General features: G+C 37.7%; 4 protein-coding genes across 4 annotated transcripts; 2 read left to right on the top strand and 2 right to left on the bottom strand.

Moving 5' to 3' along the window:
- Positions 1–4,526: 4,526 nt before the first annotated feature.
- LOC148207072 (uncharacterized) lies at positions 4,527–5,283 on the bottom strand. Its single transcript, XM_088116009.1, is given in 2 exon segments — positions 4,527–4,857; positions 4,859–5,283. Coding segments are annotated over 2 exon segments (378 nt in total). The 5' UTR covers positions 5,156–5,283; the 3' UTR covers positions 4,527–4,776.
- Positions 5,284–6,615: 1,332 nt separating this feature from the next.
- LOC148207071 (UDP-glucuronic acid decarboxylase 2-like) lies at positions 6,616–8,894 on the top strand. Its single transcript, XM_088105453.1, has 6 exons — positions 6,616–7,332; positions 7,458–7,604; positions 7,754–7,833; positions 7,928–8,011; positions 8,116–8,190; positions 8,365–8,894. Exons 1-6 carry the CDS (start codon positions 6,750–6,752, stop codon positions 8,674–8,676), a joined length of 1,281 nt encoding a protein of 426 aa, XP_087961579.1. The 5' UTR covers positions 6,616–6,749; the 3' UTR covers positions 8,677–8,894.
- Positions 8,895–10,554: 1,660 nt separating this feature from the next.
- LOC124837768 (late embryogenesis abundant protein Lea5-like) lies at positions 10,555–11,359 on the top strand. Its single transcript, XM_047313233.2, has 2 exons — positions 10,555–10,766; positions 10,876–11,359. The coding sequence occupies exons 1-2, from the start codon at positions 10,690–10,692 to the stop codon at positions 11,120–11,122; spliced, it is 324 nt and encodes a 107-aa protein (XP_047169189.1). The 5' UTR covers positions 10,555–10,689; the 3' UTR covers positions 11,123–11,359.
- Positions 11,360–14,091: 2,732 nt separating this feature from the next.
- LOC124837767 (uncharacterized) lies at positions 14,092–15,742 on the bottom strand. The gene has a single exon (XM_047313232.2). The coding sequence runs from the start codon at positions 15,586–15,588 to the stop codon at positions 14,290–14,292; it is 1,299 nt and encodes a 432-aa protein (XP_047169188.2). The 5' UTR covers positions 15,589–15,742; the 3' UTR covers positions 14,092–14,289.
- Positions 15,743–17,480: the final 1,738 nt, after the last annotated feature.

Below are 17,480 nucleotides of genomic sequence, written 5' to 3'. Positions count from 1 at the left end.
GCGTCTGGGCCGCTCGCTCGCTTCCAAACTCCTCCTGTTGGCCGATCGGTGTTGGCGCAAACCGATCGGTCTCCTTCTTGACGAGGGGGATGTACCTGCAAAAGGTACTCCGACGCCCAAGTTAGGCGTGTGATTTGAAGAGCCTCGGCTCTTGGTTGAATATTTAGTGAATGGTTATCACTATTGACTATTTGAGAGTCATGTAGAGTAAGTGGAACGTACCTGGCTCTTGGCCCTAGCTTTGTATTTATTATTTTCCTCATGGATCTTGAGCTAATATAAGCCCAATAAAATATAAACAGAATAAGATATAAACAAATTACCTAAATATCCGGTTGGTTGTTTGTAACCGCTCGGTTAATATTTCATACTATACATTATGCCCCCCAAGTCCGAGTTAAGCGTTTGGCTTTAGCCGTGGTTAACTATAGGACTTATGAGTTTGAGGGAGGGTGTGTTTGTGGTATTGGTGAGCTTCTGCCGCTCTTGTCGGTGGTTGAAGAGAGTTCTTTTTAGAACTTTCTCCATGTAAAGATAGACCGATGGCGTTTTACCGCTCGTCCTTCAACATGAACCGAGAGGAATTTACCTCTCGCCCTTCAACAGGAACCGAGAGGAATTTTACCTCTCGGTCTTCGACAATAAGCGAGCGGATTTTACCGCTCGACGATCGACACTAACCGAGCTGGATTTAGAGCTCATCCTTCAACAGGTACTGAGAGGAGTTTACCTCTCGGTCTTCGACAATAAGCGAGCGGGTTTTACCGCTCGACGATCGATGCTCGACGATCGACACTAACCGAGCTGGATTTACAGCTCGTCCTTCAACAGGAACCGAGAGGAGTTTACCTCTCGGTTTTCGACATTAACCGAGAGGGCTTTACCTCTCGACCTTCTACTTTAACCGAGAGGGATTTACCTCTCGACCTTCGACTTTAATCGAGAGGGGTTTACCTCTCGACCTTCGTCTTTAACCGAGAGGGGTTTACCTCTCGACCTTCGACATTAACCGAGAGGGCTTTACCTCTCGACCTTCTACTTTAACCGAGAGGGATTTACCTCTCGACCTTCGACTTTAATCGAGAGGGGTTTACCTCTCGACCTTCGACTTTAACCGAGAGGGGTTTACCTCTCGACCTTCGACTTTAACCGAGAGGGGTTTACCTCTCGACCTTCGACTTTAACCGAGAGGGATTTACCTCTCGACCTTCGACTTTAACCGAGAGGGGTTTACCTCTCGACCTTCGACTTTAACCGAGAGGGATTTACCTCTCGACCTTCGACTTTAACCGAGAGGGATTTACTTCTCGACCTTCGACTTTAATCGAGAGGGGTTTACCTCTCGACCTTCGACTTTAACCGAGAGGGATTTACCTCTCGACCTTCGACTTTAACCGAGAGGGATTTACCTCTCGACCTTCGACTTTAATCGAGAGGGGTTTACCTCTCGACCTTCGACTTTAACCGAGAGGGGTTTACCTCTCGACCTTCGACTTTAACCGAGAGGGGTTTACCTCTCGACCTTCCACATTAACCGAGAGGGATTTACCTCTCGACCTTCCACATTAACCGAGAGGGATTTACCTCTCGACCTTCAACATCAACCGAGAGGGATTTACCTCTCGACCTTCGACTTTAACCGAGAGGGGTTTACCTCATTAGCCGAGCGGGATTTACCGCTCGTCTTTCAACATGAACCGAGAGGGATTTACCTCTCGGGCTTCGACATTAACCGAGCGGGATTTACCGCTCGTCCTTCAACATGAACCGAGAGGGATTTACCTCTCGGCCTTTGACATTAACCGAGCGGGATTTACCGCTCGTCCTTCAACATGAACCGAGAGGGATTTACCGCTCGGTCTTCGACCTAGGAGTGCTTCCTAGGGAACGGGCTTTACCGTTCGGCTTTGAGAGGGTTTTACCTCTGTTTTGAGCTAGGATTGTTTCCTAGTGAACGGGATTTACCGTTCGTCTTTGAGAGGGCTTTACCTCTCTCCCGAGGGGGATTTACCGCTCGGTCTTCGACCTAGGAGTGCTTCCTAGGGAACGGGCTTTACCGTTCGGCTTTGAGAGGGTTTTACCTCTGTTTTGAGCTAGGATTGTTTCCTAGTGAACGGGATTTACCGTTCGTCTTTGAGAGGGCTTTACCTCTCTCCCGAGGGGGATTTACCGCTCGGTCTTCGACCTAGGAGTGCTTCCTAGGGAACGGGGTTTACCGTTCGGCTTTGAGAGGGTTTTACCTCTGTTTTGAGCTAGGATTGTTTCCTAGTGAACGGGATTTACCGTTCGTCTTTGAGAGGGCTTTACCTCTCTCCCGAGGGGGATTTACCGCTCGGTCTTCGACCTAGGAGTGCTTCCTAGGGAACGGGCTTTACCGTTCAGCTTTGAGAGGGTTTTACCTCTGTTTTGAGCTAGGATTGTTTCCTAGTGGACGGGTTTTACCGTTCGTCTTTGAGAGGGCTTTACCTCTCTCCCGAGAGGGATTTACCACTCGGTCTTGGACTTGATCGTTAATTATGAACTTTGCTGACAAAATTGGCAATCAGTGCTTGCAATAGGAGACTTCCCCTTCGTTAATTGAATTCCATGATACTTTAAGCATGAAGTTCATTTATGACTAGATCTTAGTCTGCACTTGCATAGTTGATGGCGTGGATTTCGATATATATTTGTTCAAGATGTTCATTGCTGAAATTCTCATGATGATATATATTATGGTATATAACCGTATAATAAATGATTCGGTTACCAGATATTATGAATTGCACCGAATAAATAACATAGATAATAAACAAGGTATCAAAACCGTTTCGAGATTTTATAATATTGTTGTTGATAGTTATCTCTAACACAATAATTTATTTGACTATTTGAATCACGCCAGAAAATGTTTCGGTTATAATAATTAGATAACTATATTTATAGTTATGTACTATATTATATATCATATATCATATAATATATTATGGATTATACTATATATTTAACATAAAAATAGTTGTTATAATATCTATTATCAATTAGATATTTTATGAAATATTCATATTTCAAAAAATACTTATCTTGTGGATGACGTCTCACGTAGAGATGATGATTCACGTAGAGTGCTTCATAGGGAACGGGCTTTACCGTTCAGCTTTGTTGTTCCTCCATGCTCCTCGTAGTCGCCGTTGGGTTTGCCGCTCGGCCCCACGGTGGGCGCCAAAATGTTTCGGTAGATACTTTTAGGGACCGAGAGACTAACCTGCTGACGCGTCTGGGCCGCTCGCTCGCTTCCAAACTCCTCCTGTTGGCCGATCGGTGTTGGCGCAAACCGATCGGTCTCCTTCTTGACGAGGGGGATGTACCTGCAAAAGGTACTCCGACGCCCAAGTTAGGCGTGTGATTTGAAGAGCCTCGGCTCTTGGTTGAATATTTAGTGAATGGTTATCACTATTGACTATTTGAGAGTCATGTAGAGTAAGTGGAACGTACCTGGCTCTTGGCCCTAGCTTTGTATTTATTATTTTCCTCATGGATCTTGAGCTAATATAAGCCCAATAAAATATAAACAGAATAAGATATAAACAAATTACCTAAATATCCGGTTGGTTGTTTGTAACCGCTCGGTTAATATTTCATACTATACAGGATGACTAATCAAATAATATATATATATATATATATATATATATATATATATATATATATATATATATATATATATATAAATTCATCCTTAGCCATAACAGTGTACAAATGGATTTTTAAAAATCATTACAATTTACAACTCAATAGCAAATTATTCTAATTTAATATACAATGATTGTTTGAAATTTCAATTTAATAAGAAAATAGTTTAGAAAAGATGATGCATGCGGGAAGTAGGGACCACACCATGGTGCCCACACGTTAAACAAAGGAGAAAGCGGTCAGCGCATGCCGTCCTTATTGTTGGTTTTCGTTACATTATATTCAATTCTTTTTTTTGCTATTACTTTTAATTTCACATTATTTGTTTTTACCTTAAATTTTTCAATTTTAATTTTAATTTTAATTTTAGGCTTAATACCCTATTTTGTCCCCAGTTTCGTTCAATAATGTCAAATTAGTCCATCTTTTAAAAAGTGCCGTACAAACCGCGTTAATTATTTTCCTCTCTCTTCTATTAACGTCGTTTGTACGGATTTAACGGAAAAAATTTCATTGATATAAATTTTATTAACGCCGTTTGTACGGATTTAACGAAAAAAATTTCATTGATATAAATTTTATTAAGTAAAGACGTAATTGACGCACTTTTTACGAGCGAAACTGGAGACAAAATAGAGTATTAAATACCCTTAATTTTAATTCTAACATTCAAATACTGTCTTAGAATCACACAGAAAAGTAAAAGAAAACCACCGACACGGAATATCTCCTTAAAAACTACCATCTTTCAAATTCAAACTCTCTCTCTCTTTGGCCCTTACTTTGTCACTTTTCACCTTCCCAATGCATTTTTTCATTCAGATCCCCACAAATAGCACGCTTCAATAACAAAGTTACGCAAAAAAAAAAACATCATTAACTTAACTGAAATTTAAAGGCAAAAACAAAGGTGTAATAACATGAGCAGGTGGTAATTAGCGCAATAATCTCGCAACTATGACTTTAATTAACTTCCATAATCCCAATTAAATCCATAGATTCGATTGAAAAAGAATAGGTACATACATGTACGTACATATACAACACTATCATCGCAGATCCGGAATGTTCGAAGGGAACCTTTTCTTTTAAATGATTTGATTTTCAGTCATCGGAATCGTCGCCACCGAAGATGGAAAAGCGGTTGTAGAGGAGGAAGAGAATGAGGAGGAGGAGGAGTGCGACAGCCGACGGGGGAACCGCTGACCCGGTGGATGGTGTCGGGCTCGCCGGTGGAGAAGAGGGCGGAGACAAAGGAGCCGCGGTCGGAGGAGAGGAACTGAATGGTGAGAAGGAGAAGGATGGGAAGAAGGAGGAGGCCCAATGGGCTTAGAAGCTCAGAGATTGCTTCGGTTATGGCCTCGCCCTGATCCCCAACCAGAAAGGGCACTAAGACCACGATTGCCACTACCACCGCCAGGAGGATCCCGTGGGGCGCACCTCCTCCTCCACCACCGCCGCCGTGTTGTCGTTCCGGTACCATCACGCCTGAAACGATGATGGGTTAGTGATTGTAATGACTACAAAACCCCTTTGTGTGAAGGGTTTGTAGAAGTGGTAGGTAGCAGCAAAAGTTGTAGTGTGTTTCTGTGAGCTACGTTTTGTCTTCTCCACTTTAATATAACTCTGGTTTGGATCGGTACACAGGGGTAAACATGTCCAATCCTACCTTCACTTTCACCTATTAATTTTACGCATTATTATTAAATTATTTTCTTTCTCATTGGTTGTTTTGTTAAAAAACCTTAAATATGCATAGAATTTATTTAAAACATTTATAACTTAATTAATTTTGTTTGTATAGCTTTTGGTATTTTTTTTTAAATTATACTTAAGTGATGTTTTTACTTTCCGTGTTGTGGGAGGAATACTATGTTAACCTTCTTATTCAGCTAAAGCAACTTTATTGTGAATTATACATCAATGAAACATGAGTTTTAATGAAAATTAAGTCATGTTAGAGCTATACTTACAAATACAAGTATGACTTTCCTTTAAACTTAAAAGGGTAAACTTGAAGACACTTCTAAAACAATTAAATATTAATATTTGTTTATGAAACACCACTTTTACATTAAAATTAAAAAAATATTGAAAACATGCATTTTTTTTATATAAAATTATCATTTGAAACACAACTTACCATTTATGTTCTTATTTTAAAATAATGCTTAGATTAGGTAGTTTCATGTTCTAATTGTAACATTTTGATTGACATATTTGTACAATTAATTGTAACGATTAGTAGTTGGAAAGCGAAAAAAAAAGAGAAAAAAATTGTTTGGTTTGATGTTTGGAATTTTTGGGAAAATAAAAATAATTTAAATTTTTATACTGTTTTAAAAATAATTTTGAGATTTAATAATTCTAAAATGTTAAAAATAGATTATTTTTATACGATAGGGCTGGAAAAAAAGTGTATGGGGATGCAGGAAGAAACGGCCCTGCGTTGTGACTTACATTGACTTGTGGGTCTCAGAAGTTGGGCCGGGGTGACCTTTGCCCCTAGGATCAGGCCATAGAGTGAAAAATAAAATAAATAAAAAATATTTATTGAAGAAAAATTGTAAGGACTTTAATTCACTTTTGCTAAAACACAGTCCTATATATTTATAAGTAATTATAGTGTGAATTACTTATTATAATTAAAATTAAAATGTGCTAATTTAAAAATCGAAACTACTAATAATGTTAAAAAATATCATATCATATAATTGCAACACAATTTAATAATTATTGTAGAATAACTACAGCAAACTCATTATAAAGTGTCTAATGAGACAAATGATAAACTAATAATAAATATAATTTAGAAATGAAAATATCTTAAAAGGTGTAGTGTATTTGAAGTTAGTTACGAGGGCAAGTAATTATCATGTGTCAAAGTGTCATCGGCATCTTCTTTTTAAAAAAGGAAAGCAAAAAAGAAGGAAAACCGTCAAATTTGTAAACCAAGGAAGAAAAGTTGAATGTTGGAGCGATTATAAAGCCCTGTTTCATGCTTCACACTACACATTCATCTCCATCTAACTATATACATTCAATTCACACATTCCAGACAACAAAATAAATCAAAAATGACCTCTGAACTCATTCACAGAACGCAGACACCACAATTCACTCATCGCAACTCAGATTCCGCGCCTGAATCTAATTGCCCACCCAAATCCACCACCCGGATCGGTTACATGTTGCGCCACCGTCTCCCCTTCCTCCTCCTCGGTGTGGCAATCGCCGCTGCCTTCTTCCATCTTCTCCCTTCTGCATCCACCGTAGCAGCTCCTCACGTCTCTCTCCTAGAGACCAACTTGGCTCTGCCAACTCGCCGCGTGCTCATGGAAGAGCACACCGAAAAGAAGGGAAGGGTGCCTATCGGAGTGAAGGGCAAGAGGCAGAAGCGGATCGTGGTCACCGGCGGAGCCGGTTTCGTCGGAAGCCACCTGGTGGACCGTCTGATGGAAAGAGGCCACAGCGTGATCGTGGTGGATAACTTCTTCACAGGAAGAAAAGAGAACGTGCTGCATCACATGGGGAACCCCAACTTCGAACTCATTCGCCACGACGTCGTTGAACCCATCCTCCTCGAGGTTGACCAGATCTACCACTTGGCTTGCCCCGCTTCCCCCGTTCATTACAAGTTCAACCCTGTCAAGACCATCATATCCTTCCTCCATATTTTCTTACCTTTCTTTTCCATTCATTCATGTAATCGTTTCTTCATTTTTATTTTGATATTGGATTGCTTGAAATTGGAATCCTTGATTCTTACGTGGTTCTGGAGCACAAGACTAATGTGGTTGGAACGTTGAACATGTTGGGGTTGGCAAAGAGAGTGGGTGCGCGGTTTTTGCTTACCAGCACCAGTGAGGTGTACGGTGATCCTCTTCAGCATCCTCAGGCCGAGACCTACTGGGGCAACGTTAATCCCATCGGTAATCTCAATAATCAGTAGTTACTCTTTCAAATCTTGCAGCTTCTGTGATCGCATTCGGTTACCTTTTTATATCTCTTTTTCATTACATGTCAGTTACTTTTTGTATCTTCATTTATGGTTGAGTCGCACTGCATGCTTCTGCGACAGGTGTGAGGAGCTGTTACGACGAAGGAAAGCGCACTGCAGAGACTTTGGCAATGGACTATCACAGAGGCGCTGGCATCGAGGTTGGTTCTTCATAATCTCACGTTTTCGTTTTTCGTGCATGCCAGGTGTTCAACGAAATAAAGGGCTTGAACGTAGTTGTTGTCTTACGTGTAGGTGAGGATTGCTCGAATCTTCAACACCTATGGACCGAGAATGTGCATTGATGATGGGCGTGTAGTTAGTAACTTTGTCGCTCAGGTATTTGCTTCTCCTTTTTGGGACATTATTCATTTGCTTTTCCTTCTCTTTTGCTATTCACTTTACGTTTAACTTATCACGCCAATCCCTCTGAATCTGGGCAGGCGTTGAGGAAGGAGCCATTGACTGTTTATGGCGACGGAAAGCAGACAAGAAGCTTTCAATACGTATCGGACTTGGTAAATCTTTTTCATGGCTTCTATATCCATCTTTTCTGAATGAAGAAAAACATTCATTATCTGGGTACATTATTATAATATTTTTATTGAAAAAAGCAAGAGTACTATAACAATAAGGGTGATTGTATAATGTTATTTGAGGGACATTGTTTTGGGTCTCTTTCTTTGTGGCAGGTAGAAGGTTTAATGCGGCTGATGGAAGGTGAGCACGTTGGTCCTTTCAATCTCGGGAACCCTGGTGAATTCACGATGCTTGAACTTGCTCAGGTGGTACAAGAGACCATAGACCCAAATGCAAAGATAGAGTTTAGACCAAATACAGAAGATGACCCACATAAGAGGAAGCCAGACATCTCCAAAGCGAATGAGCTTCTTGGGTGGCAGCCCTCTGTGTCTCTCCGAGAGGGACTTCCTCTAATGGTATCTGATTTCCGGCAAAGATTGTTCGCTGACTCAAAACTAACGGGTGCTAAATCTGTAGCATAGATTCGTAGAAAACGTAATTAAAACAAAACATCGCTGAAAATAAACATATATACATATATATCTACATATAAAACAAAATTTAGCTGCAGTAGCTTATTTGAAATTACATTAGATATGTGTCTGTTAAATCAATGAGATATATGTACATCTGACAGAAAAATAAACAACAGCCCCGCAAAGGGAAGAACGTAGATTTTATTTGTTGTATTTGTGATTCATATATTGCACAATGTGTTCTTTCATTCTTTTTCGTCTCAACGGGTATTCTCATCTACTTTGTCTTAATTACCAAGCTAAGAACACTGGAGATCACAAATACAACATGCGTCTAACAGTTACTAGTGCGCGTCGTTAGATAATGTTATCAAAGTTATATATATGTTCAAAACCATGGATAAACTAACTATTAAAAATATACCAACAATGTTTATTTATTTTACTCTTAACAGACTTTAAAACAAGCAGATCACTGTCGAATTAATTATGACTAAAAGTAATACCTATCAAGCAGTTAATTTATTTTATTTGTATGCATTCGCGGCTCCTTAATTAAAATTCTTACACTTTTTGCATGTGTTTAATTATTTTTAAAATTATTCATATATATGGTTTATATTTTTATAGTAAATTGAATAGGGATTTGGGATCACCTTAGCCACAATCCTCAATGTGTGTTATTATACGCTGAATTTAGCAAAATATATCTCCCTCACTTTAAAATAATACAGAGAAGTAGACTAGATGCTAAACGCGTGTACCAGAATAAGAAACATGTCACAATCGTACAGGTGGCATGAGTTTATTTTAAATAATTACCATCCATCCTTATCATGGTTACGTTGAATTTTTAGAGTATTTAATCCAAAATAAATCATATGATAAGCCCACCTGTTGTCCGAAGCGGGTATGTTGGCAAAGAATGAATAAAATATTCACATAATTAACTTGGTGATGAAGATTTTATTTTTATTATTTAGAAATTAACCTGCTTCAATTAGTTCTTATTATATTTATTGAATAAGTAACCTATTTGATATTTATTAAAAAAAAAGTGATTAAGTAATCTTTTTGCTCGATTCTATTATTTTCTTTTATCACTATACCGATAGTGTAAATTATCTATAACTTTGTTGATGTAACTTTGTGAACTATCTATATAGTCAATTCTTCTACGATCTCTTCTATTTATGTACTTTTAAAATTCATAAATCTTGAATTTAATATATTGTTTAAATATCATATTATTAAGTACATACTGTACATAATTCTACATAGTTTTATTGTTTAGTTCCCTTTTCATAAAATCCATAGTGACTAGCACTTTGTTAGGTTAAAAGGAGGTTTCCATAAAGTTGTTCCACAATGTGTAGATATTTTTTTTAACGTTTTAATTATATATATGCATTGTATTGTTAAAAAGCATGTTAAAACGTGTGTTTTAAAATTTTATATTAAATAGATTTTTTAATCTCAATATTATGATAGTTTTTTCAATTTATATCACTATTTTGATGTTTTTAATTTGTTATCACTTTTATAAAATTGAATCAATATAACTTCTTCTGCTAAATTAATGATAATCACAATATTATAATTAAAAATCCCATTTAACAATTTTTATTTGGATACATCCGTAATAAAAAAATTAAACTGCTAATGAAGTTGAAATATGGTTTTGTTAAAAATTAGTATAAAAGATTTTTAATTGATTAGCATTTGACGATATTGCATGCATGAAGCAAGACGTGTCATGACCATAAGACCTTGGACTAGGTGTTCCTACCAAATAGTTACACTTGGTTCCTTCCACATCCAATGACACCCCGATACGTACCATCACTGTAATATCTGTCTTCTTTAAAAGGACCCAAAAACCCTAAACACAGACACAGACAGAGAAGAAGACTCAAAGAAAGGTGTGCTAGGCTGCTGCTGCGAAAGCTTCATTTGTTCCAAAAACATTAGGGTTTTCGCAGCAGCAAACTCATAAATAAATAACTCATATCATATAACATGTCTCCTTCTCTCTCGCAAGCCAAATCTCTACGTCTCCTTCTTCCTCAATCTATCTCACTATTTCCTTTTCATCGGTTAGTTCCATTCTTTTTAAGAATGTTTTCAATTATCATTATTTGTCGAACTAGAATTTCTGATATGACCTTTGTTTGTGACCTGCGTATTATGATGGTATTATCGTAGGCGAGGTTATGCAGTTGCGGCTGATGTTTCGGCTAGAGTTGGATTGGGTAATAATATTGGGCGTAGGAGTGGAATCGTGGGAGGCGCAGAAGAAAAGCCCATGACGAGAGATGGTGCAAAAGCCTATTCAGATTGGGCCCCGGATCCAGTAACGGGTGACTACAGGCCCATCAACCACACCCCTGAAATTGACCCGGTGGAGCTCCGACGGATGTTGCTTAACCACAAGTTCGACTCACCACAGTAGAGTTGAAAAAGGAAGTGCTTCAAAGGGAAACCATAATATGCCCAAATTTCACCTAGGAATTGGCTTGGTAGCGTAACCTTGTGTTGTCGTTGTTCCAAAATATGAAATAAAAAACGCGTTTTGTTAAAGTACGGTAAACAGTTTAAGTTAAATTATGTCGTATGTACTCGAAATAAGTGCTATATTCATTTCTGCTTATCTTTCTGGGTTAAAGTTTAATAGATATATTTTTTATTATATTGTTTTCAATCTAATTAAATCCTTACTTAACCGATACTTATAACTATAATTTTTTATAATTTGGTACTTGATGTTAAGTCAACATCAAATTCGATCATTATATCTTAAGAATGAAATATGCATATCCCTCTTTCATCACACATATGATACTATTGTGTCTTGTGTGACACTATTTCAAATTATGTTCATGTCCAAACAAAATGTATGTCCAACTTTTATTCCCTTTCTTTTATCATTTCGATCTTGAATACACAACATTCACCATATATTTTCTTATAGTCCCATCAAGAGATTTCACGGCAAACAATTCACACCGTTTCATTCATCATCATATATATGAGAATTTTTCATCTCTTACTATTTTTTAGATGATGAAATTCTATAATTTTGTAAAACATTTCATCATCATAGTTTACTAATTAAAAGTCATTGTTAATTCATAAATATAATTTTCTATCTCCTTTATTTTATTTTTCTTTTGTTGAAACGTTAACAAAGAAGCATCCTCATGTCTTAAATGTGATCCTAACTTTTAAACTCAGAAATATATATATATAAACTTTTTCTCATTCGGTTTGGTTCAAATTCTTAGTCAAATTGAACCAAAACCAAATTACATATAATTTAGGTTATTTTTTGTCCATATATTTAAAGTAATGATGACTAAATGTTTTTTTATTTATTTTTTCTTAGTGTAGTTTTTATATTTTCTTTGTAATATCTATTAAGCTCTTCTTATTTTTCATTTGTTTTTCTTGGTTCATGTTCTTTTCTTTCCTTAAATTTTAATTTTTTATATATTTGAGAGATACCGTAGCTTTCTCCTCCTGCTTCTTCCCTCTCCGACAAGAAGAAGCCTTTTGCGGCCTACATTTTTTTTTTCTTGTTTGTAAAAAAGGTTTGATTATTAGATCTCTCGAACAACTTCTGAGGAACAAAATTTACTTTTAAGTAGACTGAAGTCTTATAAAGTTTACTTTAAGGTATGTCAAACTCTTATCTATCAATACACAATTCTTCAACTCTTTAATTATAACACTTAATACATCATATTCCTACTTATGATTACAATAATCTAAACATTTTAATAAAAACAAATAATTTTTAGCCCGTAGGTGTTAGAGATATTCAGTGTATATGAAGTTTTATCCACAATGAATTATTTTGAGATTAGTTAAATAAATTACCATTGTTTGTAACATAATAGAATAAATTACAATAGGACATGAGAGATGTTATCATGATGTCTCTTGGGATCCTAAGTCCATCAATACATTATTAGAGGTTCAATTACTACATTGTTAAAGTATTGTGACTTTTGAAGATTAAAATTTTGTCATAATTTTATTCTTAAAAAGTGTTTCAGAGAGTGAGATCGAATTTTGATTCCAAACGAGTTGAGACATTATCAGGAGTCATAACCGTTGAATGATAAAAAGAGTATTAAAAATATATTTACTATTGGATATAATGAAATAGTGTCCGGTCGTTGTGTTGTTTATACACCAAATGGATCTTAAAAAGATTAGATACTCTCATGTGATTTAGGTGAATTTTTCAATAATTTCGTAACATGCTTTTGAAAGAGATGGCGAAGCAATTTGCATAAATAGTATGACAAAAAGGTATGAAAGAGAGAAACACGCATGTAGAACCATAAGTCAATCGTCCACTTAAAAACAAGACGACCAATCATGAAAAAACAACAAAACAAGAAGGAATATTGAAACAGAAAGGATGATGAAGAAAAGGAAGAAAAACACTTGCGCTCCCTCTCCTATTTTTATAATACATCATTGTATCAAACTCAATCAAAGTTTTAATATAATTTTCAGCAACGGTCATCTGGTGTTTAACTTAATTATCCTTTCTTCGGCGTCCCTTGTGGGTAACTGACACCGCCGTTTACAATACACAACAAAGTTACACAATTTACATAACATTATATGATTTTTGTCTACAAAAAGAGATACAGTAGACATGCATCTCCTTGGTTGACCAGGTGTCCCTTTATAAGTTATTCCATTTGGTGTCCATTTCTGATGGATTCCCCCACAAATGAAATATAATAAACCCTTCACATCACCACCAATACACGTCCTTCAGAGCTATGATATGCTTCTGCTTCATGCTCTATCCTAGGCACATGATAAACCACTGGCTTTCTACACAGCTATGCAAATGGAATACTCCAGATATAAATGCGTTAAACAATTACTAGCACTGCCAATTAGGTGCACACTACAACTTTCAAATAAATGCCACCACGCTCTGTAACTACTTCAATTCCAATCCCCTACTACCATGGACCACTTTCTCTTCCAACCATCTTTCATCACCTTCGGTACAACTTTTCTCAATCTACACAATCATAAATTATTAGTTGACGACTTATTCAATTGCACAACACAGATAGCATACACTCAAACTCAATCTATGCATATCCCCGTATTCTGCTGCCTCCACCACCTTCAAACATGTGTATGCATGTGAACGGTGATTTTCGCAAATAAAAATTACACGTCTTTGCCGTAACACAAGTGTGGAATTACAACAACGTGCTGTCGCAGTTCAAACAAACCACGTGATGACAGAGAATTAAATGCATCGAGATTTTCTTCTCAAGTTCCCGACCACACTCCATTCCCTGCCACCAAGGCTTCTCATTTGCGTAATCTGCCCATAGCTGACCACAATTCACAAACTATGTAGACAATCAAATCACGAAAGAAAAGGAACTTGAATAGTATTAGATTACTGGTAATGAAGGAAAATTAACACTCATCCACAAGATAAACAAAGTAGTAATAGTAATAATAGACAGTAATTAACATTAACATCGTACTAATGTGTATAATAAACCAAGTTAAAGCTCCCAGATTTATACTCTTTTCTTTTTTTCCTTTTCTTCTTTGCCCCTTCTGTTCTCAGCTTCTGACGGCGAGCAAGGAGGGTATGGCCGATAAGTTTGGCGTAGCATTCTTATTGTCATTGGCATCTCTAATGATATCTCTTCTATTACTCTCTTTAGAAGAGGGTTTGCCGCCGAAAGCTCTCATGGGACTCGCAAAAGCCCAACCCCAACTCCTACCCCTGTTATGAGATAGGGCCACAGTCGCTGATTTCCCATTTGCGGCGTCGTCAGCAGAAGAAGACACCCAATAAGAAGAGGAAGAAGACGAGGAAGAAGAAGAGGTCATCATGAACCCACTAAACAATCCTCCGCACCGCACTCTCTCCTTCATGCAATGGTGGTGGTGGTGATCGCCGCCACGGCTCACGGCGGAAGCGTCACCACCGGCCACCTTAGGCTTGCCTTCGCGCTGAGACTCCACCCTCCGGAGAGTGCAATCTCCGAACCCGGTAGAAATCCTCTCGAAGAAGTCCCCAGAGAAGCTTCTGCTGCCACAGCCAACAGATCTGGATCTCGAAACCTTACGCTCCATAGAAGAAGTGGCATGAGCAGTGGGACTGTTACTGCTGTTATTGGTGTCCTGTTGAACAACAATGTCAGTCCTGAGAGAAGAAGCAGAGGAAGTGTTTTCCTTGGGCTTGAGAGAAGTAGTTCCCGGTGCGGAGTTAATGGCAGAGATCCTGGGCGGGTGGTTGACGTTGACGTTGGTGTTGGTGTCCCTGAAGCTCTTGGAGTTGAGTTTCTTGGATGATTTGGAAGAGAGGTAGAGAAAGGACCAGAAGCCGTGTCTCTTCCTGGGACTGAAATCCTGGTCGTGATGAGCGTCGAGGAAGGAGTGGTTTGTTCGGGGCGTGGCGGTGGACTTGCTGCGCTTGAGAACGAGGTGGGAGGATGCATTGGGCGAGGGCTTCTTCTTCTTGTTCTTGGACAAGAGAAAAGGGAGGCGGGTTCTGCGGGCGTAGTAGTGGTGGTAGTGGGAGTGGGGGAGGGAAGAGGAGGAGGAGGAAGAGGAGGGGGCGGGTGGTGAGGTGGCGGTGGGAGGGAGGGAAGGGCGAGTGGTGGAGGAGGAGGGTGGTCGGTCGGATCTGAAAGAAGGAGAGGAGGAAGAGGAAGAAGGAGCGTGGATGGGAAGAGGGAAGGAAGAGGAAACAAGCTTGCCGAGCTTCTCCTGAAGGCAGAAGGCGCAGATGGCACCTGGGTTGTTTCGGAAAGGGTGGTCGGTGCACTGCATTCCGTCGGAGATGTCGTGGTCGTCCCCGACGCCAACTCTTCCTCCTCCGCCTCCGCCTCCGCCTCCTTTGATGGCTTCCATGTGAATGATGCGAACGAGAGAGTGAGAGGGAGGGTGAGAGTGAGGAAGAAAAGAAATAAAAAGTAATAGTAATGTAGCATTGAAAAGAGTAGCGTAGGGTAGTGAAACAGGGGAGACTCCCCAGGAGCACGTGGAATACTGACTTCCTCATCTATTAAAAATGACTGAAAGAGACAAACGAAGGGGAACCCAACTCCTCTGAATCAATACCATCATTATTATTATTTTCTTTTTTTACTTCTTTCCATTTATCAAACAAATTCAATTTTTCTTTTTCTCTTTAAACCAAACGTCTTTATTCCTATTTTATTTTAATATTTATTTTTCTCCTTTTTTTTTCTCTACCAAACATATACTATATGTTTCTTTGAACACGTCAAGATTATTGTTCATAGTTTTTTTTTATCACACTGTTTCGTATAAAATAAATCAGCTTGCTTGTTTCAATATGACTTCATTGTTTGTTCAAATCTTTTATCAAGAACGAAACCTAAATCTGATGAAAAAGGACAAAATAAGAAAGTACATAGAAATTATTTCCTTTTTTTTTCAATATGTTGTGTGGATTCAAAGCGACAAAAGAGTCGTCTACCCAGTTAATGCCATACTATCATAATTAATTTTCTTTGGTAGAAGAGTTGTGTAATGGTGAGAATTTGAAGAAGAAAGGAGTTTGATGAAAGGTAGCGAAAATATGTTAAGACAAATTTTCTGGTAATGATATACAGAGTGGTTCAGTAATGACAGTAGAATTATATGTACGTTTGAGATTAAAGATCCTTTTTTGGCAAGGAAGCTACAAGTCAATTTGTTTCTAAAGTAATAGTTGAATTGTTTGAAATTGAAGAAAAATCCAAAAGAGAAAAGACAAAGGCAAGGGCATCATGGTGACAGTGATAAAAATAAGGAGTTTTTGCCTTTATTGGTGCTGTGTGAATGAGAATGCTGATAATTATTAGAAGATAAACTTCGACCCTACTTTGAAGTTTCCGTGATCAATTTTGCATTATCAAGCCTCATGGAAAAATAAGTACAATAGGAAAACAAATCCTTAATTGCATGAAGATCAACTGAAATTATAGATATTTGGTGTTAATTGTGTTACTGCATATACATCTTCTTAACAGCTTAAGTAAAAAGTGACATGATGCAGATTGGGTGCGGTATAATTTTTTCCGTTTTCTCTTTTGTGTATATTCAAATAACACTGAACTATTATGCATATTCTTATTATATCTGGTATATATATATATATATATAGTTTGTGTAATATATATACATGAATATTTGATAATATATTTTTGTAAAAGTGTTGGAAAGTGAACATTGGTGTGTGGGTGGTATAGGAAAGAAAATGATGAAACGGGTTGTAAAAGTTTAGACAGAAAAAGGGTATCTAATGTCTCAATAATTCTATGAAGAAGGACAGCATTGTAGGAGATAGAGCAATGTTGGAAAAGTTAGGTTCATAAAGTAGAAAAATCCATCTGAGAAAGTGAAAAAGGAGGACCACAAAATTTTGTGTAAAAGGTGCATCTAGATGATGCAGCATTTCAATTCATCATAGCCACAAAGGGACACCAAAAAAAGATTGTGCTAGCTAATCATATTAAACTACCTCATTCTTCAAATCAACACCTTTCTCACAAACTTACTATTTCTTATATCAAATGAAATCTTTTTTTCAGTAAAATATGTTTCTAAAATTACATGTTAGATACAGTAGATACCACTGGGACCCAATTCATAAAAAGGAATTTTTATGGTTCTGTACATTCATGTCTATTCCTTTGCTGCAGCAACTATACATTCGTGTCTTTCACAGATAACTATTCTCAACTATACATTCCTTTCATGACAGTGTTTGAATCAAGAGAATTGGAAAAAAACTT

The sequence above is a fragment of the Vigna umbellata genome, chromosome 1 (assembly GCF_029865625.1).
Source record: "Vigna umbellata cultivar VRB3 chromosome 1, Vumbellata_1.0, whole genome shotgun sequence".
In the NCBI taxonomy this organism is placed as follows: domain Eukaryota; kingdom Viridiplantae; phylum Streptophyta; class Magnoliopsida; order Fabales; family Fabaceae; genus Vigna; species Vigna umbellata.
This window is presented reverse-complemented; position numbering and strand designations above follow the sequence as displayed.